Source organism: Stegodyphus dumicola, chromosome 1 (genome assembly GCF_044657685.1).
Source record: "Stegodyphus dumicola isolate Sdum_Otavi_A_Nest chromosome 1, ASM4465768v1".
NCBI classification, from domain to species: domain Eukaryota; kingdom Metazoa; phylum Arthropoda; class Arachnida; order Araneae; family Eresidae; genus Stegodyphus; species Stegodyphus dumicola.
Window position 1 is genome coordinate 98235109 of NC_140768.1, and position 23706 is coordinate 98258814.

A 23706-nucleotide genomic window follows, 5' to 3' on the forward strand; every position below is an offset into this window, starting at 1 on the left:
TCTATTGTATTATAAACATCACCAACGAATTTATGCGCAAACATTAAAAATAGTTTCAAATACTTAGTGTCAAACATTAAATTATTTCCATACACGTTTACTTCAACTGAAACGTATACCAAATTCCTACAAACATAAAATTCACAAAATAACTATCATTTAATTAAAATATAACAAAACCATGTACACGTCGACTTATTTTTACTTAAAAAAAATGCCAGAATTGCACAAAATTGGCATTGCGCACACTCTTCACTATATCCATGTACACTGCTTTTTTCTCATATATTAGAAAAATTTCACGAGAATGCATGAAAATTTTGTGAATCTTTAAATTTGGTAAAAAGGACATATATGAAATTACCTGATCGCGAAAAAGTATATACCCTTTCCAAGGATGGACATTTGCACATATAAAATAAATAAAATATCCAAAAACTTTTACCTCTAAATTATCTATTATAAATGTCACCAACAAATTCATAACAAAACATTAAAAATGATTACAGATATTTAGTGTCAAATACTTAAATTCTTTCCATGCACATTTACTTCTACTCAAACGTATTCCAAAACACTACAAACATATAACTCAAAATCACGATCATTAAATTAAAATATAATTAAATTAAAAAACACTATTTAAAATATAAATAAGCACATACATTCATTAATTAATATTAGCTTACAATCCTAATTACTTTAAACTAAATCATTGCTAATAACAATTTTCCAATAATACCATATTAATTTATTTACTCCTTACATTTAGAACAATGCATAAAAATAATATCCTCAAATAATTAAAAATACTAACTTACCTAATCTTCTACAGAATCTTGAGTGCATGGCGGATCACAAAATGTCCATTTTCACCAGGTTTCTTGCACCGCCATTCAAACTATTAATTACAAACAAGCAATTAAGCAATTCTTTTCAATTACACATAAACGTAATAAAAATTTCGGATTTTCTTTATATATGGCCATGGGATCCAAATATTAAACAACACTGTTTCACAGAACATAGAATGAAACTACTCCTATAAAGTACAGCAGATATTTTTACAAATATACCCCCATTTCCGATTAAAGAACAGTGATTCGTCCATTGATGTCACATGACATATCTCATGATCTCTCATTTCCCTCACACAAAATAATGCGTAATCGGAACTGAAAACTTCTCACATTATTCCCAAAGTCCTAGGTAGTAACCTTTATTGCCTCCAAAATGTCGACAAACTACCTGTTATTATATTCCAAAGATCAGCCAAGAATTTACATATATATATATATAATTGCAAACTCTAATAATGGGAGGGGGGAATAAATTTATTCAATTAGGTCAATATTTCTATAAAAATATGACCTTAAAATTAATACAGTCAAAAGTCGTTAATTCGGACACCCATAATCCGGACCTCAAAGCTACAAACTTTCTACGCATGCGTGGCGTTGACGCATGTGCATAGGCGTTTACGTGCGCGCGCGTAAGACCTTTACGGCTGTGAATATGCTTGTGCGCATGCTCATAAAACATTTACGCATGCGCGTTTAATGTATAACGAACGGTGTAAGCTAAGCTAAAATTATCTAATTCAGTTAATGTTGCAGATTGCGTTGTTCCTTAATCTTCAAATATTTTTTGCAGACTGTTAGAGCAATTTTATAAAAGTAAGCTTAAACTTTCGATTATATCAAATAGAATTTCCGATATATATTTGTTAATATGTAAAGGATCTAAAGCGAAAGTATGTTTCGAAATCCGAAATCTGTTTATCAATTTCACCCCGCTGAGTGCAATGAATTGGAAGTTGATCTGTCAGCACTATCCTTATCTTCAGGGCAGATGTTTTTATTTTTTTTGGCTTATAATTCCTTACCAAATGTAGTATTTCATCTCAATGTACTCTGTCTTTGATATGATTTAAAACAAGTTCCTCGTCATTATAATTCGTTTCCGATAGTGAAGAAAGTGACAGAGGTTATTGAAAACGAAACAATTTCGATTGACAAATTAGTCGGTATTCTCGACAACAGCAATTATAGGACTTGAACAGCGGAACTTTGTAACTAAACAAGAAATTATGTCTGTTTAATAGAAAGAGAAAGTATTATCACATGAAACGAAGTAACTTAAACAACTTACATTGAAAGAAATGTTTAATAAAGTAAACAAATAAATATTAAGCTTTTTTTTTTTGTAAATTTTGATGCTCTTTAGATCATAATTGTTCTTTATTTCATAAATTACGGTTTCATATTTTTAATTTAGTAATTTCTGCATGCCATCTTACCAGATTTAAACTGATGATCTATAATTCGGAAAAATCGATAATCCGGGAGTCCGGATTAACGACTTTTGACTGTATTTAAAGTAATAGTTGCACGCGTGCAAAAAATAGATAAATAAAGTCAATCCTTGATTTATTCTCGTAAGTACACCACTCAGATACTATTTTTTCATAGTTGGACAAGCAGTATATATTTGTAACTGATTAAGAGCAAGCATGCATTTATTCTGTTGTTATCTTGATTCATAGTGAATTTCTTCTGTAAGGCCATAAAGCTGCCTTAGGAAGCTGTTTTCCTTTAAACATGTTATACAGGTATTGGATACTACGGTGGCAGTGAACAAACAGATCCTGGTATGATGATATTGAACTTATAAACTTGTACTGATGGAAGTCATGAAGCTTATTCTGAAGATGGATTTGTAGAAATATATCCATGCACTGGTTAAAATCCTCAGCTTGTTTTTAGTTACGCTGTATAAATATTAGTTGCTAAATTTTAAAGTCAGGAAGTAAAATTTTTAGCAAAATGCTAAAATTCATAAAAGATAGCATATGCAAATTCCATTTAAATGTACTTAACTAAAGCAGACTCTCAAATGGCAAAACTTAACTCTGTCTAATATATTGAAATATTTATAATTCTCAGGCTTTTGCCTGATGTTTTGTTTTTTAACCATTGTTCAGTTTATTGTTAAGTAGCTTGGTAAGCTACCTTTGTAAATAGTAGCCCTTTTTATATGCTTGGATGTAAGTTTATTTTTTCTGACATGATCTGAATTTTTGTTTTATATTCAATTAGTTGGAATACCTGAAGCAAAAAAGCTGGCTGTGTCTGAGGAGAGTAAAGGTAGGTCTTCTTGCATAATAAATGTGTATTACTGTTATGTTTTTCACATAAATTTTGCACGACGGAAGTATAGATCAACTTGCAAAATAATTAATACATTTTTTATACATTTCCTGTTAATTAATGCAGTCTAAATATTTATCCTAAACTGTACAGTTAATTAATTTGTTAGTATATTATATAATAAAAATGTTGTTTTTCAGAAATTTTGAAAGTTTTGTAAAAAAAAAAAAAGATATTGGTTAAATACATTTTAATATAAGAATTTATATGTTCATATTTTGCTAATTAATAGTTCAGGATTTAATTCTTGGCTCTAGTGTAGAATTGGGTGCCCCTTCAATTGGCTACACATTTTGTTCAGTTTTGGCGATGAAACCCAAATTCTGGTTACTATGATAGTTTTAACTTGGTTTTAGCTTTCTCATTTTTTAAAGTAAAAATAGGTCGATGTGTATATGGACAAAGTTAAGACAATGCGCAATGCCTAGTTTGTGTATGTGATTGTTTTTAAGTGAAAATAGATCGATGTGTACATGGACAGAATGTGCAATTGTTCGACTTCTTATTTTGGTTTTATGTAGCGGCCATCTTGACATTGTGCCTTCTTCCTGCCGATCTGTGTGTCAAAAAAGGATCGCAAAAACAACAAAGGGCACCCAATTGTAAACTTTTACGTAATTCTTAATGCTGCCATTATACATTTCATAAACAGGGCTAGATTAAGATGGTGTAAGGCTTTAGACACATCTTTTCAGGGAATTTTGGGATCAGGATTAATTATGTTTGCTTTTTATATGAAAAACATTGGACCGTTTGGGTCTAGGAAGTAATGAGTATAAAATGATTTTCTGGTAAGGTAGAAATCTTAAGTTTTTATCTTCTTGATAAATCTTGATTTGTTTTTATCTTCTTGATAAATCTTGATTTAGTTTGTAGATTCTTTTTCTTCTTTAGACTGAGTTTGTCAGGTATCGGGCACTTCTGCTAAATAGTATTTTGTGCCAAGCACAACCAACCCAATGCTTCCCCACACCATTTGTTTGGTCGCCAACTTTGTTTATAAAGTTTAACAGCTCCTTAATAGAGCTCAGGTGTAACTCTTTAGTATTGGGAATACCTAAATTAGTGAAAGTATCAGAAGTTCGAGGTCAGTAACCTGTTCCTCCGATAAAACGTTTTTCAGGATGTCCTTCAGTTCAGCCATCTGGATCACCGTAAGAGCATCCCTTAAGGCAGTGGTTCTCAACTAGTGGTACGCAAGAGAGAAATGCAAAGGAGCAAAGTATTTTCAACTATTAAATTAAAAATTTAAAACCTCAATATCTTGATTGAGTTTTTTCTCTAACACTCGTAAATTTAAGCTATCTGAGCTTTGTTCAAGAGTGGTGGTAGTAGTAGTAGTACTTTGTAGTGGTGGTACTAAATGTTTTCAATTTTTGTTTAGATGGTACATATTAGTCAAAAGGTTGAGAAACACTACCTTAAGGTATAGCCTTCAGGTCTGTCTCTTTTGGCAGTCGTCACTGCTGTATTGCCATTGAGATTGATTGCCTTTTTTCACCTTTCCCCTTGGGTTTTTCAACTCAAGTTACGGGAGGGGGTTCGCGGCTTCTTATTGTTTAAAGCTATTCTGTCAGATAATCCTCGACATCCCGGTTATCCACCACCTGCCGACATGTCTGGTAGCTGCTCAAGCCCAGGTTTAGTTTGTATATTAAGGAGTGTTGTAAAATAGCCACTTTCTTCTGTAGTAATATGCAGCAAAATTCTTAGAGCAAAAAATTAAATACATTAGTGTTCAGTTAAAGTATTCTGAGGCAAAATTCTCAGATTTTCCGTTTATTTTCTGATAAATGAGGTGGATTGATTTTTTTCCTGTGCAAAAACTGAAATTTAGTAAGTACTTTTGTATTTTATAATAACATAAGCATATTTTTTGCTGCTATCTGATTAATAATTATTCAGTTTGCAGTTTATTCTAAATTGTGTGAACATCTAAATTGTATGAATATGATAAGTAATAGATTCATATTATATGTATATTGAATATATAACTTTTATGATTTATTTTAGGTATTGTTCAGCAGTTATCAACCATGCAGACCCAGAGGTAAATCTTCACATTTTTTCTTTAATACTATGCAGATCTGGGTAATTAACGTTATCACTGTGAAAAAGAATTGCCACCTCTATGATTTATGACCAAAGTTGATAGCCAGCTGGTGATTAGTTTTATTTAACACTTCACACAGTCTATTCTTATCCCTTTTTTACTTTTACGTTTTAAATACCTTAGGCAAACTGAATGTACTTTTTGCTGTTGGGAATTATTATCAGTTTTCTATTTAATGAGGAGTGAATAAATTTATAGTTTTTCAAGAAAAAGACATTTTACCATGTAAGAAATGTGTAAAATTATGAAATGCATCTAGGTAAGAGAATAGGTATGCAACAAATAAATGCCAGTTTGTTATATTTTACTTCTTTAAGTAATGATTTTGTTGTTTTCAAAGTTTTTTCGTACACAGTTCACTTTCGTGCTTAGCGCTATAATATTTAATACCCATATCTGTAAATAAGATGTAAGTGTATGTTACGAAATTATTTTGATGCCCTTTTACAGTTCATATTTTTTGTTTTAGGGGGCATATTTTTTCAAGTGTGTTTAATTAACCCTTTTTAAACTGAAAATACTTCTTGTTTTAATTATCTTATTAATTTATTTTGCACAAATTTGTTGCACTTACCAAAATTTCCCATATCTTTTAAAATATGCACATGCAATTTCAGCAAAATACATTTTGATTTGCTAATAGAATGGCTGGATAACATGCATGGTGCCTAACTGCTAACTGTCCGTTTTTTTGTCTCTTGGTAGATCACTGAATCATCAGATTTTTAATTTTTAGCATTTACAGAAAAAATGTTTCCCAGCAATAAATGAAATTTTATTAAATAAAGTTTAAATTTTGAAATTATACACCCCTGTTAATTTTCAGCGTAATTTTTATTAAATTTTATTTCATCTGAATTGTCTTAATCTGCTAAAACATTTGTAGAGCTTCTTATGAAGATTGAATTAGTCTTTTAATAATTTAATATTTGTATATAATTTTGTTTTACATCAATCCACACAAAATGTACATTAATTATTAGTTTTACTTCCATCATATTTAAAAAAATACTTTGGTGAATAAAGGCATTCCTTCCTGGGTCAGAATTTTCTCAGCATAAAAGTCTAAGAAAATTACAAAATGAAATTAGCCAAAGAATATAAAATCTAATAAATTAATAATGTATTTTACATCAGAATAGTATTATAAACTGGTCACTAACCTAAATCATACATTGTTAACGTGGTTTTTGTTTGAAATAGAATTGCTGTAGAGCATGAAAACTTTCTGGTTTTATATGTATCAAGATTAGCACTATAAATATCACAGGATTGATACATATTAAAATTATTTCTTTAAATCAGAAGTGTTAACTAAACAAGAATGTAATTTGAAGTGATTTTTCATAATAGTCACAGCTTTGTATTTTCAGCAAGAAATTGTATAAATTTATGAATACTTTTTTAGGTTGTTTCCTAAATTCTTTGGCATTTTGTATATTTCGGGCAGTTTTTTTAAACATTTTTAGAATGCTGTTAAAGCAAATAATGTATGTAATGCAGATATTAATTATCTATTTCATTTACTTTTAGGGCTGTAAGTGGAATTGCAAATGCAATTACTGTTGAAGAATGGAAAGTTCCAGATAAAATGGTGGGGTTAAGTAAGTATACTTATCTTCTCTCTTGTACATTCATGCTCAGTGTCTGTAGTATAGCTAAGTTGAAATAATAAAATGCTTGGAAATGGAAAATTTTTATTTTGTGCATTAAAGATGCACAAAATAAAAATTTCAGCTGAAATTTGAAGCTCATTAGAACAGTTATGACATGTACATTGTACTTTTCATATCAAAGTGTGGGAAATTGAGATTACTTATTTATACCGTCATAAATATAAAATTCTTAATATCTAATAGTATCATTAATATTATTAAGCTTAATAATTATGTTAAATAAGCTTTTTAAATCGATTTATTTCAGTACTGTTTTCTGATTTTTCATATGCTAAATTAATTTTTAGCTGGGTTTTATTCTCCTCTTTCCCCAAAAAAGGAACTTGCATTTTGAAAAAAGAAAATTAAAATTATTTGTAAATATTATATTCATTAATCTTAAAATGTGAAATGTTTTAGTTATTTAAATTGTATTCTGTGCTTCTTATTAGTGTTTTGAATTTTTTTAATCAAAGCAATGTACCTGAAATTTAATGAATACATAAGAATTTTTTTATTTTTTCCTCCATCTAGTTATTGGTCGAGGGGGTGAACAGATAACAAGATTACAGGCAGAATCAGGTTGTAAAGTACAGATGGCTGCAGATAGTGGTGGTTTACCTGAAAGAATTTGCACTCTTACAGGTTCCAGACAATCTATAGAGTAAATACATTAAACATGCTAATATTTCCTTAAGATGAAGTTCAGCATAATTTTAATGGTGGACTTTTACAGTTAGTCAGTCAGCTGCTGTAACTGCTACAGTAAAATGTTGCTAATTCTAATAACTCTCTCTTCAGTCAATTTCAATATAAAGTTCATATAAAAAAAGGAGTAAATTTTGTAATGAATGTTAAAACAATTATAAATTTTTATTTTGTGCGCACAAATCTAAAAACTGGAGTAGTTAAATTAATACAGTTTTTGCTTAATAATGTATCATTTGTACATTTTGCATTGATAATTTGATGCTATTTTCTAATGAAGAAACTAATGTACAAGAAATGCATTTTTTGTTTAAACACATAACCTGGTTTTAGAAAACAAGCAACCCTAATAAGAAGATAAAATTCAGGGTAAAGGGGAAAAAAGGAGGAGGCATTATGCAAGACTAATTAAATCTCAGAAGTTTATTTTAAATCAGAGATTTCTGTTAAGATTGTTTGAAATACCATTCATTCTTTCTAAAATAGTTTTATCATCCAGCTTGTCCCTGTATTTATTTTTAAAGCATTTAAAGACCTCTAGGAAACAGAATGCCCCTTTGCAAAATTTCCTTCATCTAGACCATGTTAAATCAGATTACTAATGTGGATTGGGTATTGATAGACAATTTCTGACCACTTACTTTATCAAATGAAGTTCCAGCAACTAAGTAAAGTCAAATAACATAATGCAAAAGGTAGACATTTTTTCCCCTCAGCAGGACTGCTAAAATAATATGTTTTAGCTGTTGCATTTATAAGGCAAATAGTATTAGTACCTGTAGTGTAGTGTAGCTGTTGCATTTATAAGGCAAATAGTACGAGGGCCATCCAGGAAGTAGATTACGTTTCCGTCTGTGTCCGCTAGGGGCGGGGCTAGCGCGGCCATCTTGGGGTCAGAGCGTTGCGCAGCTCAGTCTGCATCTAGCCATGCTAGTGAGAGGTTCGTGCTGTGCTCTGTTCAGATACTGTGACGGTTTGAAATGTCTGCGTTAATTGAAAATCCTGCGAGGTGCGCTCAGTAATAAGGTTTCTGACTGCAAAAAACTGTAAACCGATAGAAATCTATCGGCAGCTTCGTGAAGTGTATGGGGACAACATTATCACTGAAGGTGGAGTGCATCAGTGGGTCATAAGATTTCAAAATGGCCGAACCAATGTTCACGACGAAGATCGAAGTGGGAGACCCAGCATAGTGACCGCCAAACTTCTCGAAAAAGTCGATGCTAAAGTCCGTGAAAATCGAAATTTCACAATAACGGAACTTTCTTTGAGTTTTCCACAAATTTCGTGAAGTTTGTTGCACGAAATCATCAGCGAAAAGCTTGGTTACCACAAGTTTTGTGCAAGATGGAAGGCAAGAAGAGGTAACGAAGTGGTTGAAGGCGCAGGCGGCCGAATTTTTCGACGAAGGAATTTCCAAGCTCGTACATCGCTACGATAAATGCCTTAATTTGTATGGTGACTATGTAGAAAAGTAGTATTTGAGTGTGGCTTTCATCTGTATATAATAAAATTTGTTTCCTATACTTTGTTTATTTTTTTATTCCAAAACATAATCTACTTTCTGGATAGCCCTCGTATTTTTCACTACTTAAGAATATTTTTCATGCTGCTGCAGCAGTAGTGTCAAACTCAAATTGAATGCGAATTAAATGCACAATCTGGAAACCACTGAGGGACCAGAATTTTTTTTTTCCGAAAATTAAAAATTATGTTAACAAAATGCATTATAAATTTTACTTAATATTTTTGAAAATGTGACATAAAGATTAATATCATAATGATAAAAAACTCAAATATCTATTTATTTTCTATCTGAAATCTGCAAGAGATATTTATTGGTTACACTTCGTAATTCAAACAAACTGAAAGGTAAAGATTAAATTCTTTAACATTTTTTTCAAATAATTATAGCATGTTTAATTAATCATTAAATAATTTACATAAATTTAAACTAAAAATAAACAAATTATGAAAATTTTCTATTTTTTTTCAAGAAAACTGGTAAACAAAACGTAGAATAAACAAGAATGACAACTTAATCTCTTTCTCTTATTTTTCTTCAGCATATAAGTAAAATTACATATGTTTGTATGCAAGCTCAATACTTAATGGTAATAGATTCTAATAAAATTTTTAGCCTTAGAGAGAAATTATGTTCATTATGGACTGTAGAGCCACTCATCAATATCTTCCTTTTCTTGTCAATTTTCAACTATGAAAAAAAGCTGTTTGCATATAAATGTATTCCTAAACAAAATTATTATTCGTAGTTTAAAAGTTCGTAACTGAGTTTATTTTTTGACAAGTGCAAATAAAAGTTGATGAAATATGTATCTTGAAATCTTTGAATAAGATTTATAGTACATTATAAATTAATTAACTATATTTATAGATTTTCTGGCAAGCTGTTCACGTTAGTTTTTTGATGGTAACAAATGGTCTCGGTTCACACAGTTATGCACCGCAATGGGCACAAATGAAGTTTCTGTCATTACAAATTTATGATTAACGTATATCACACATATTTGGGAAAAATTGCTTAATCTCACAACCGCCAAAGGGTTAATGAAACTGAAAATAATATAAACTTGATCTTCAAACAACTAAAATCTTAAAAATCTTTGTAACACCATATTTGCAACAACTATGTAATTGAAATATCTTGGTTGGCTGCATAAAATTGCTTTGCTTCATGGACTGCCAGTTTGACACCCCTGTATTACAGCATGCACATGATGTCCCATTTCACTGTGTAGCACCAAAAATTTCAAATCCCTTTTTGTGACTTTGCATTGCTGCCAGACCTAGAATTGATTTATAAGTCACACTAAATGAATGTGCATTATATGAGGGTTGCTTGTAATGATTAATATTCTTCTGTACTTTCAGTAATTAATTTTTATGTTACTTTTCTTTAAACATAACATTTTATTTTAACTATAAATTAATGTTTTAAAATGAAATATTTAATTTGATGTTTAGATTTTAAAAATATATTATTTCAGAAAAGCTAAAGAACTTATAACAGCAATAATAAATCGTGGAGGTCCTCCTTTACCTGTTTTAGACACTAATCATGTACCAGATGGCCATACGATAGTTGAAATGATGATCCCTGGTCCTAAAGTTGGTCTTGTCATTGGAAAGGGTGGAGAAACTATTCGTAATCTTCAGGTATGATTTGTGTTATGATTAATCATATACATGTTTGAGAATTTAGTACTATGAAATGAATGCATGTGTGCATATAGGTATAAAAATCAATACATTACTTCTTGAGCCCTGCAGCGATTTCAAGCTTTCTGTATATTGATGAACGCTATGCCAGTATTATTCCAAAGTAATCATTTTAACTATACGGTTTTCTGTTTAACTATATGGTTTACTCTTTTTATAACATAATTTGCATGTAGTGTTGTAATTTTTATTACATGCTGAGATAAAAATTAATTCTACGATACTTTGTTAATCCTAAAATTTAGTGTAAATTGTAAATGCTAAAAGTGCTAAGTAAAAATCTAACAAATTGCAGTCTGTGTAAATATTCTAAAGAAGAACATTTTTAAAATTTGACAGATACTGTTTTCACATTCATTCCTAAGGAATTTTCCTGTTAGAATTTTTATCTCCTACAAAATTGGAAATTTCTTTCTAAAATATTTTATTTGTGATAAGAAGATCTTCATATTTTGATGTTCTTGATGTTCTACTTTAATTAGTATTTAGATCTGTCATAATACAAACTTTCAGTGGTTTGTTAAAATTTGCTATATTTGTTTTAAATTAAACTGGACGGATTTCCATTATCTGCACTTATTATAGTTTGAATTAAGATTATCGATGGTTTTAAAAATATTTAAACACCGTCATATAATATTAAGCATGCTGTTGAAATAAAAGTAAATGTCAGTATAGTAATAATAAAATTAAATTGTAAATAAGTATATTGATCCTCTCATAATTGAGAATGTGTTTTCATCGGAATCTAACCATTATGAAGGCGACATTACAGAAAAGTCGTAAAATACTCCTTTTTTAGGCAGAATGCAATAGCTTTGTTGTCATTTGATGATAAATTGAAAATTGCCTTCATTTTAAATCTGAAAGAAACAGTTTTTACTAACAAAACAAAAAAATTAGGATTCTAATTATGGATTTAAGTCTGTTATATCATATGGTGGAATAAATCGCACCGGTAGTTTTTAAAAAATTAGCTCTCCAAATTAACCTCTTTGTTAATTGAATTTGATATATATTTATTAATATCTTTTTTATTAAACTTACTTGATTCCTTCGATACAACTCTGATATACGCCCTAATTTCCCAAATGTGGCGATATGTGTTCTGCGATGGTTTTTGGTGTGACTGCGTGTTGTATGGCAACCCTGTTGACGTTGAAAAGTCTTTCCCCGGAGCTCGTTGGTTCGCGTCTGTGTCTGAGAAGATAGGGGGAAAGAAAAAATGGTGGATGTTGTTGAATTGAAGTTCGGCAAAAGGAAATATTATTTTGGCCATCCTGGACGCCTATTGTATGTTACTGGATCTGTCTACAACTTAAGCGAACAATATTGACTCAAAAAAAAAAAAACGGTATGGACAACCCATCACAACTTATCGGAGAAAGCCATTCTGTGGTCCTCAGTTGGTGGGCGGGTGGGTCCATTTGACTTTACTGAAAGGGGACAAGGCTTCAAGGAGCTTTAGACCAATCGCAGTACAGAGGAGTGACGAAATTTATAGCGCGCGCTAGCTGAAGTTCTAGGAATATTCTCCCATTATTTCACTAACTCTCGCGCTGTATTTGTAATTCGAAAAAAATTGCTCAAAACAGTATTATGACCAACACGTAGCATATTCTAACAACAGCATATTCTGCTGCTGTGTTATGTAAAGGAAAATCCCGTTTTTTAAGGGGAAAGTTAACGCAGGAATTTAGAGCTAAGAAATAAAGAGTGATATGGGATACCACGAAAGCAATGGTAAATAGATAAGAGTAGATGAATTAAGCTTACTTCAAATCCTCTTAGAAATAAACAATTTTAATCATTTAAATTTATAATATGATCAATTTGCATTACAATCTAATAGCAAACAAAGTTTTTTTTTTTCTATGCTTACATTAAAACTGTTTCCCGCAATTTATTTTACAGTTACTATTGGAAAAATATTTCTTTAAATAAGAAATTAGAAAGAAATTTTTTATTTTCTTTTTCTATGAGAATTATTTTTTTCAGGAAAAGAAATAAAATTCATTCACTATGGCCGATTGCTGCTGCATTCAACTGTCACACACGCATCAAAATGCTTTATTTTTAATAATTTATTCTATAATTAACATGAAAGAAAATATTTTTTCAATATAAAATATATAACCAAAATTAAACTAATCTATCCTGTATGTGTGATTAATTCGTTTTGCAATTTTTGTCACACAATTAAAAATACCTTTTTTTAATATTAAATTGCTGTTATTTTAAATTTTAATTTTTTACATATATAAGAACTGCTTGCTCAGTTTCAATATTCTTCCTTCTCAAAAGATTTTATTCTGTGAAAATAATTAAAAGATAGTAATATTTTCACAATGCAAGTACTAAAGTAAAAATAATCAGTGTAGGTCTCCTGCAGTTGAAGTCCTTGTCAAACCAGCGTATCGATGCATTTTAAATAGAAAACTAATAATAATCAATATCTCTTTTACAATATAAAAATGAGAATGCTATGAACAGTAATTTTTTTTTTTTTTTTTTTTTTTTTTTTTTTTAAGTTTTCAAAGAAACAATTATTTTTGAATACTATAATAGGTTACAAAAGTACTATTCCATGAACAAAACCCCTCACTCTTATAGCATTATTACTTTATAGCATAATACAATAATAATGCAGTATAATTCTGCTAACAAGCCCACCAGCCGCCGAGCGGTAGAGTCGCAGAACGCAGGTAGTTTGGTCCGAAGTTCGAATCCTGCGAACGAGCTGGCCGGCGTTTTCGTGGCTTTCCCCATGTGTAACATGTATACGAGCCAGTTTCCCTTAGAAAGTCCTCACTTAGTAACCAGTTTTAAAACATAATAAAATTACACACACACACACACACAAAAAAAAAAAAAAAAAAAAAACTTCAGATTTTATATTACTCCCAAAGGGCCGTTTTTTAACTTTTTGCGTGTTACCTTTATTAAATATCATGTTTTTCGCACTTAAACCATAAAATTCAGTTCAACAGCAATGTCATAAAATTTAGAAAAAGCATATCTTTAGAATTTCCGATACATAGTTTCGCGCGCTAGAGATGAAAATGCATCCCCCCCCGTACAATGTTGGCTTCGCTCGCTTTGAAATTGTTGGGTTTCTTAATCAAAAACTCATAAATGCTTTACAAAATATGAAATAGATAATAAAACAAATTCGCAGCTCCAAATTTGGGCCTCCAGATGCCTATATTAGGATGGAGGATTATGTTATTCAGAATTTCATGGCTCTAGGTACCGTTACTTTATCACAATGCGAGAAACATTCATACATTCTGCAGATTCCTCATTATTTAATTTCTTTAAATATAATAGAGTGCGATAATACTTGGTGGCAACGATTTGAAAAGTGAAATGCCACAAAATGGCAAAACGAAATTAATAGGCCCTCTGGGCTAAAACGTATTATTAAAAGTATCACACTAGTAGTAGTACAGCTACTGGAAAAAATATTGTAAATCTATTTCATAGTTTTATAAATTTATTTTTATTTTACAGTAGTGTGAATTTCGCATAATAATGAACGACATTCCTTTTTGTGTTCACAGTATTATTCGTAAGGTATTCAACTGTTAGATTTTAAAGTAAACGTAATTCTTGCTGTACATAAATCGAGTAGAAGCTTATCGGATGTCTATATTTGTATTAAATGAAGTAGGTTTATGTGCTTGATAAACTTATTATCTTCTACATTTTTAAAGCATACAATTACAATTTATATCTGTAATTTAAGGAATAGAATTTCAGGAATTCACCTTTCTTTCAGTAGAAATTGCGTTCTTGTTTTCTGAATGTGGCTGCAAATACTTTCTCAGTTCATCGCAAATTAAAATAACTATAAATTTTGACCTGAATACGCAATGAAAACATCTTTTGGCATAGCAAAAGCATCAACATATTTCTATAAATTCGCCACCGATTCAGAGATCTACGACCATATTCTTCGTTTAAATATGAAAAAATCAGCGGCGAAAACACATACAAAGCCATTGTCTACTTAGTACGTCAACTGCACAATCCTGATTGACGACGCATCAACACTTTTTCACGCGCTTTCGAGAACTTCCGTACTCAGAGAATATAGGATGTCGGGCAGACCTGTTTTTTACTAGCAGCGACATCTGGTGGCCCACAACTTGCTGTCGACTCTCGTAGCGTAGAATAACCGTCCTGTGAGGCGCAGTAGGTGTTTGGAGGAGTGGAAAGAGGATCTGGAAGATTATTTTTAGTGGCTGTGCATGATAGAAGTAGGGATTTGTGATTATCTGTGATTTTATTTATTTGTGAACCATAGTATGAATTTTTTGGATAGCGTGTCTGGCTGTCATATAAATACGATAGTGATTACGTGGCGGCATGTTAAAGGCGGTATAAAATTGGTATTTCTGCTGCTCGAAAAAGCATTAATTCATGCTAACTGCATTTTATTTTATTCTTGTTCTAATTTTGTAGAATGTTATGTTCATTGCTTTTTTAGTAAGAATTTCTGTCGTTATTGTTTTTTTTTTAATTGTTTGAAATTTATTCTAGTTTATTTTGTTGATTAGTGCGTAGTGTCTAGATTCTGCAATTCGTAGATGTTTTTTAAAGTTTAAACAGAAAGCTGTGTACATGGTATTCTTTGAAATTTATTGTTATGTTAATTTATTAAAGCGAGGTGTGAGTGGTTCGTAGATTCTTTCGTTGCCTAAATTGTGCGATTCGTTGATTTTTTTTTTTTTTTAAAGTTTAAACAAGATGCTGTGTGCATGGTATTCTTTGAAATTCATTATGTTAATTTTATTAAAGCGAGGTGTGCGTAGTTCGTAGATCCGTTCGTTGCCTAGATTGTGCCATTCGTAAATGTGTTTTTAAGTTAAAACATATCTCTGTGTACTTAGATTCTTGTCAAATATTTTTGGTTAGAAACTTTACGTTTTTGCTATCTAAATTTTTTTTTTTTTTTTTTTGGATTTTTAGCTTATTGTGTGTTCAAAACGTGGTTTTTGCTTGTGCGAAATCCGCGTTTTTGGAGACATTTCAGGCTTAAAGTTCAAAATGTAGACAAAAAATTTAGATAGTAATATGAAAACGTGGAGTTTCTCGCCAAAAATGTTTGGCGAGAAATCTGGCAACTTGAAGGTGCATATCAGAATAGTTCCATTCCTTCTTCCAGAATTTGAAATTTAGGTTCATTCCAAATAAAATTCACCAATTTGTAATTATCTATTTTTAAACTTTGTATTTTTAAGTAATTTTTATAAATTTTTCGAAAAACGTTTTAAATTATATCCTATAACAGTTTTGCCTCCATTTCAAAGTAGATGCATTTTTAAGCATACCTGCAAAAAATTAGAGTTTTGTATTCAAAATTTCCTAGGATGTACATGAATTTACATAATGGCGCCTTTTGAAAATTTGGCATATTTATTATGAGCAATAATAACAGCAAACGGGCTTTACACACTTTGTTAAAATTGTTTTAAAATAATGAACAATGACCTTTTTTTGCTCATTTACAATGAAAAATAGGTTGCTATAAGCTAAGAAGTTTGCCAATGAATTATTCGGCACAAACTGAAAAAATGCATGAAAATAAAATTTAATTTGAGTCATAGAATCAAAATATGGAAAAAAATTGGCATGTCAATTCAGAAAAAGTTTGATTTTATGTCAGCATACCTATATTAGAACAATGCTATATATAAATCTAATATATATCCTATCGCTTTCGAGACATGAAAAATGCAATTTGAATTTCGTCAATGCCCAGTAGAATGATGATATAGAACACCCCCCTTTTTTTTGCACAGTGTAAATTTAAGTTTTGCATTTTCAACATTGGGTAAAGTTTAAAATTCCCTTACATTATTTTCAACTTAGTCTCCTCTTTTTTTTTTTTTTTTTTTTAATATCGCATTTTTTATGAGAGAAATGTATAGAACAGTTCTTATACTTTACATTAATTTATGGTGTGTAATGTCATGTACAAAATTGGTAGCATTTATAATACCTTGCTATGCATAATTATCAATTAATAATGCAATAACCAGCCTAATAACATTCATTTATATATATATACTTCTGTATCTCATGGAATGTATTATTGATGGATACAAGGCCATCCTATCCTCATACATATATATAAATTATAATCAAGTTAGAGCAAGAATTTTTTTCATTATTTTAACTGTAGGTTCTGTGAAATTTTGATAAAATACATTTGCACTATTCAAATAGGTTGAACATTTGAAAATCAAATTATCTTACATTTTTCATTAATTATGTATATTGTATTTTTATATGCATTTTGAATTAGATATGTGAATGATTTATCCCTCAATAGTAGATATATTTGTGATTATAATTTGTGATATATTTGTGTAATGTGTTAATATAAAAGTTATTTGCATGGTTATTAGGAAAGAGCTGCTGTAAAAATGGTTCTTATACAAGATGGTCCTCAGCAAACATCACAAGAAAAACCACTGAGGATAACTGGAGAACCTGATAAATGTGAAGTAAGATATATGTTCTTAAAAATTCAGTATTTAGAATTCTCCATTTACATTCATTCTGTTTTGACTATATTTTTTTAAAATAAAATTTAAATATTTGAGAAATTGGGGCAGAATATTTTAGCCAAAATTTCAGATCCCCCCTCCTTTTTCTTTTTTTCCCTGGAGGGTTTTAATTTTTATTGCATAAGAGCGGGTATATCTTGAGGAAAGCTTATGCCTGTGTTCTGTTTTTTAAAAAATAATTAAATAATGAACTTGCTAACAATAGGGGGGAGAAACCAGTTTGCTGTTCACAAGCGATTTGTTTTCTTTTGTTTATTTAGATATAAAACATTATAAAAATATTTTTGTCTTCATTTGAATTTCATAGTTAAAAGCAACTATTAAATGTTTATTGCAACTTGACATTAAAATATATTTGAATTAGAATTTATGCCATTGAGAATTAATAATATTTAAATTTTATTGTTTATGTTTTGATCATTGGATGAGGAGAATGTACTATTTAGTGTTATTATTGCCTTCATCTCAAAGTAAAATTGTTAATTTGTACCATTTTGCATTATGTAAAGTGCATGCAACATCATCATACTGAATGTAAATGCCAGGAAATTATGGAAATACTTTTGTTTCTGTTCGGGACCCTAACTGTTAAGTTCTGTGAGGTGTCCAAAAGATCCCAGGTTAAAAATTGTAAATGAAATATTGAATAAAGGAAAACTTATGCTCACATTATAAATCCAATTAAGACATAAAATGAAAATAATTCAGGTAATCCAAGAAGGAATAATATTTCAGCTTATTGGTAGGATTTCAATGCATTTAAGTGCATTTGAGGACTATGTAATACTATTAAAGAATTACAAGAGAGATCAGAAAACATTTGTAAAGTACCAATAGTTAGGGAAACTTAATTTTTTATTGATTAAATTAAAGATGCCTCTGATTCATTTTATTGAACATATTGAAGATCTATATAAATAATCATTGGATAACAAATTTTTTTGCTAGTCTGAAATACTTTTGTACTTCTCTTTCTTTAGCATTTGTTATTATTCGTGTTACTTTTGGTACACTGTTTAGTGTATGATCAAAGCTTTCAGTGCATTTATATTGAGAAAGGCAGGGAGTGGTATATACCAGTATCATTAATTATTACATACCATTATTATTATTATTATTATTATATAGGATTAGTACATACCTGTTAACTGCAATGGCAATTTTGGGTGTTCTTTTGTGCAATGTGAAAAAGGAAATGAAGGAGTTTCTAAAAAAACACTTCCTCTTGTTGCACAAATGAGTCAGTTTCTTTTTGGAACTCCTGAACCCACAGGTATTTTCCTCTTGTTGGGCAAATGGCCCTTTGGCACAATTGATTAAATCAATCTATGATTAAAATTTGCTAGTGGATTTTTTTGCATGAGGCGTGCAGTTACTTGAATGTTACTTTGGAGAGCCTCTAGTTTGGATGAGGTGGATTTATTGCTTAGACACCACAGCTGCAAGATTTGTCATGTCTAGATTTCTTTTTGTGGAGATATCTATATAGCAGAATACATGAATTTCTCAGTGGCTGTCCTGAGTAACTCATTGTAACATTATATTTTCTGATACTACTGCATAGGAAATGCTGGGTATAACAAATGTGTTGATACTATGAAGTTTTTATTGTTAATTGAGTCAAATAAAATTTTTCATCTTCTGCATCTCCTTGCTCCAGTATTGATTATGTTTTGCTGAATTCACCTGAAAATTTGACCGATAATTATAGAAACTTCCTGGATTTGTGGTTTTTAAATTAAATCTGTTTTAACAATTATGATAATATTAGAGATTGATTAGATAATTATTATTTTGTGAGATCTAGTGTTATGATAAGTTGAGTAAAAAATTTTATAACTAAAAATTAATTTATCAAAATAATGTGTCAAAAATGTTATTGATTTCTTTTTTTTTTTTCTCTTTTTTTTTTTAAGTATGCAAAACAGTTGGTCATGGATCTGATCACAGAAAAGGAACTTGAAGTAAGTTCATTATGCATAGTGATTTATTATTATTATTATTAAAATGTCTATTCACAAAAAGAAGAACGATCTGACTGTACAAAATTATGAATGTATTGAAAAAATTGAATAATATTAATTTTTAGAGTATACAAAGAGGGGGATTTGATGGAACTAATGAATACGGAAGTGCTGCAGGTGGTCAGAGAGGTGGATCTGGCTCAACACATGAGGTAAAATTTGTTGTGTGAATTTTTATTATTGCATTAAAACATTCTGCTGATGGGTAATATATGCATTCCTTTATATTTTTTGTTTTGCATAGTAATGCCATTGTGTTAAATTTTTAAACATGGGCTATTTTTTATTGTGGCATTGAAAAATATATAAAATCTAATTTATAAAACTGTTTTACAAATATCGGATATATGGCATGAAGTGTATTGATGTGGATACTAAAATATGAAATTGGATTCCTAAATATACAGACTTCCTGAAACTTTTTTAGAATGTTTCACTTATTAGGGGAAACAATTTCCCCCTTAGCTGAGAATAATGATTATTGTTTAAAATGTGCAAAAACAGAGTTTTTAATAGAAGTTTTATTTAAAAATGTAAATTATAATAATAAAAAAAGAGGTAAACTTTTAGAAAAATGTTCAGATGTTTTTGTTAATAAAATTCATAAAATGGTTCTAATTTAGATATTTTTGCAGTTTCTTATGATGCATGACTGAAAATTTTTCATTTAAAAATTTCTGATTGTTTCAAAAGATTTTGTGATTCAAATTGATATTCTAGATTTAAATATTTTGTGTAGCAATATCTGTGCTCATTATTATTATTATTTTTCCCTTTTAACAGATAATGGTTCCTAAGCAAGCAGTTGGTGTAGTAATTGGTAAAGGTGGTGATATGATAAAGAAAATACAGCAAGATTCTGGAGCTAGAGTTCAGTTTTTAAATGTGAAAGACGAAGGTCCAGATGATAAAGTGTGTGTTGTCACCGGAACTCCGGAGCAAATACAAGCGGCCAGCACTTTCATAAATGATCTCATCCAAAGTGTACTGGTGAATATGTATATTTTTTGAATTGTTTGGTTTTCTTTCGCATGTCAATGACTTTCCCCAAAATAAGTTAACCGGTATAAAAGTCTAATATTTTTATCATAATAATACGATAGCAGACATCGACACTTTTCAAATATTTTTCTTTAAAATGAAACAAAGCAAAATGTATTAAAAAAATTTTTAATTTATTTGCATAAAATGTAACCCAATTCAAGATAAATGTTAGGAAATAATAGTATCAAATTTGCTTCAGAAATTTCAAGTAGATTGAATAATTTAAAACATAATAATAAAATCATAAAATTAAGGTATGCAACTTTGTAGTGGGCTAGCATTTTTTAAACTTTTTAATTGTGAATGGGTTTTTATAAATATTATTTAATAAAAAGTAAGTGTAAAATTGGCATAATATTTCTAATATACAGATTTTGTGTTGGGAGGAAATTCATTTTCACCATTAAAATTGAATATATCTCATTCAGTCTGTTTGCTTATTAGAGCAATAATGTTTTGTGAATAAATTATGTAGTATAGAAGTTTTTAAATACCTACTTTTTAATACGAGTCTTTTAAACCTACAGAACACATTTTCATATATACATTAAAATTTAATGAACAATAATAGTATCTTACATTGAATTCATGCAACTGCCTGAATAAATAAAGTTGATAATCTGTTTTATAATTTTTGTGTAACTGCTTGCTTATCATTTTGTAATGGAATATAAGCAGTGTCCAACCAGTTTTGCCTTAAGGAGTACTTTTAAATTTCTATGTGCTTTGCAGGCACCTACTGTGTTATGTTTGGACAATAACAGTATCACAAAAATATAATATTTTGTGTTTCCAAATAATTAAGAAAATTCATACGAACCTACAAAAAATGATGAAAATTTCTAATAAAACGTAAATCTAGTGTAGGTTCAAACTTAATTTTATTTCAAATTAGATAATAAAAGGAAGTGCATATAAATAAATTAATTACTAACACAAGAAAATGTAATTATTAAATTGTTAAATATTTTATAAAGTCAGTACTGCATTAAGTCATTAACTTGCTAGTCCCACCAGTGGCTGAAACCACCGTGTTGCTTAACACTAATTGTTCGATCAGAGGTTCGAATCCTTCAAACAGGTTGGCTGCATGGGTGCTTTCTTGTTTTCCCTATGTGTAATGTGTATACGAGCGAGTGTCCCTTCGAAAGTCCTTCACGAAGGCATCCCTCCCTTTAGGCAGGTAGCCCTCAAGGCTTTGCCATAATCGCATAAACCATTAAATTGCTATTTATAAGATATTCAGTTATTAATGTTCTCTAACAATTTATTGAAACACATGCTCTGAAGGGAATAGAGTTTTGGACTTTTTATTATTGTAAGTTGTGACGAAACCTGCTCGCAGTGGTAAGGTGCCCCATAAAAATAGGGTGTATTTAATTTTCTGTGCTTTTGAGTGTTAGATCAGTAAAAGAGTAATAATCTAATTCGATTCTTAAAAACATTTTTTTTGAAGTCACTTCTGTTATGTCCAATTCCAAGAAAGTATTTTTTGTGAACAATAAAATGTGCTGCATAAAAAGTTTGTGCTAGAATCTTCTTTTAAATTTTGAGTAACGGAAGGTTTTGAACGTACTTAGATGACTCGTACTCCGGAATGAGGGTAAATGGAGAAATATGTTGATAGTCTTTCTCCGCTAGAAAAACAGATATTGAACTCATCATTTCTGGTACCAGTTTTCCTTTTCCTTGTAATGTGGTACTTAGGTTGTTGAGTTTTACCATATTGGTTAAAAATACTAAGTCAACAAGTCACTCCATGTCATCCAATTTTTGGTCAGTTATCTTGAGATATGAGAAAAGTTTTTATCTCCAGCATTCCAACAAATCTTGTTAAAACTTTACGTCAACTCAGCCACCTTATGTCTGCATAGTAGTTTATATCACCATACTTATATATTGCTACATTTCTGTCTCTTTAAGCAAAGCTTTAAAAAGTTCATGATTCAAAGACCTTTGTCTTCAGATAACATGTATAGTGCATACAATAATATTCGTTACCTGATCGAGCTTGAGCTTTTATCATCCAGATTTTCATGATGAATAACACAATGGTATGAATAAAATTTGGAAAATATATCCCGCTTACAGAGCCCAATAAGCCCAGTATTCCTGATCATAGCTAGTGCATTATTAGTTATGATTGTGAAGAGAATTTTTATTGGTACATTCTTTTGTTCTGTATGTTTTGCTCTTGACTGTTGTTTTGTCAGAGTTAACATGGTCAACAATGCTTCTTTTAACAGAAAGTCAGGAAGCATCATTCTCATGAACATCAGAAGTTGCAGCAAGTTAATCACATCAGTCAATTCAACAAACTGCTTAGGAAAATATGCACATTTTTTCCTAATCAGATCTCATTTTTGTGTAGATACTGTTTGCCATATCATCCACATGTTATGTTATCTCATTTCACGAGAGAGGCAAATCTTTTATAGCTGTGATTATCTCATTTTTGTTTTTAAATTTGTGAAATGAAGACTTTGGCATTGCCAGCATAGCTTTCTCCACAATAACCTCATTTTAATATGCCTTCTTATGTGATGCAAGAATGTAGCTTTGAAGGAGGCTTTTGCGTGATTCTTTACATCATTTTTCAAGGCAGAAAGATTGCTTTATTGAGCTTTTAGAAATGATTTCAATGATTGAATTTGGGTGGATATTTATAATTGAAATCTGTGTGACATTCAAATGTATGACATCTGGTTTTGTGATGACATTCAACATTTGAGTGCATTGATACTGTTACTAAAGCAGTGCAAAATGAATGCTTTTTTTTTTTCGCTTGCATTTGTAAGTAACTTTTCTTCCTGTTTGTGGTTGAAGTGGTAAGTTTTCTTTTTGCTAGCCTTGGCTCGTCACTTATGTCAAGAAGCACACCTCAGATTCTACGAAATCATTAAAAATGTTGTTTTAAAGCTCATCAGAAACAGTGCAGTTTGGTATCTGCTACTGAAAAATTTTATCAGCTGTATTGGAGGATGCATCGTATGTGCAAACGTGCAGTGGCACAAGCAGGCTTATGTTAATGCAGACACTCTAATGCTAATCTTCTGTGGAGATGGAACTGAAGAAACAGAACAGAGTGAATGTGATAATACTTCAGTAGAATACAAATGCAGAGTCTTTGTTTAT

The 23706-nt window shown here is 30.2% G+C and overlaps 1 protein-coding gene across 4 annotated transcripts in view; it reads left to right on the top strand.

Annotated features, from left to right (window-relative positions):
• The window catches only part of LOC118195441 (far upstream element-binding protein 1-like), an 85002-nt gene that overhangs the window by 15007 nt on the left and 46289 nt on the right, over nucleotides 1-23706 (top strand). For 3 of the 4 annotated variants that reach the window (XR_015041553.1, XM_085817997.1, XM_085818006.1), the window contains exons 3-11: nucleotides 3099-3146; nucleotides 5223-5259; nucleotides 6856-6926; nucleotides 7512-7641; nucleotides 10694-10862; nucleotides 17342-17440; nucleotides 19420-19467; nucleotides 19593-19679; nucleotides 20311-20517. Coding sequence is in view for 3 of the 4 variants with exons in the window: in XM_085817997.1 (XP_085674123.1) it covers nucleotides 3099-3146; nucleotides 5223-5259; nucleotides 6856-6926; nucleotides 7512-7641; nucleotides 10694-10862; nucleotides 17342-17440; nucleotides 19420-19467; nucleotides 19593-19679; nucleotides 20311-20517 (896 nt within the window). In the remaining variant the exon portion in view is untranslated. The remainder of the gene's footprint in view (nucleotides 1-3098; nucleotides 3147-5222; nucleotides 5260-6855; nucleotides 6927-7511; nucleotides 7642-10693; nucleotides 10863-17341; nucleotides 17441-19419; nucleotides 19468-19592; nucleotides 19680-20310; nucleotides 20518-23706) is intronic. The other variant, XM_085818012.1, reaches the window with a different exon arrangement.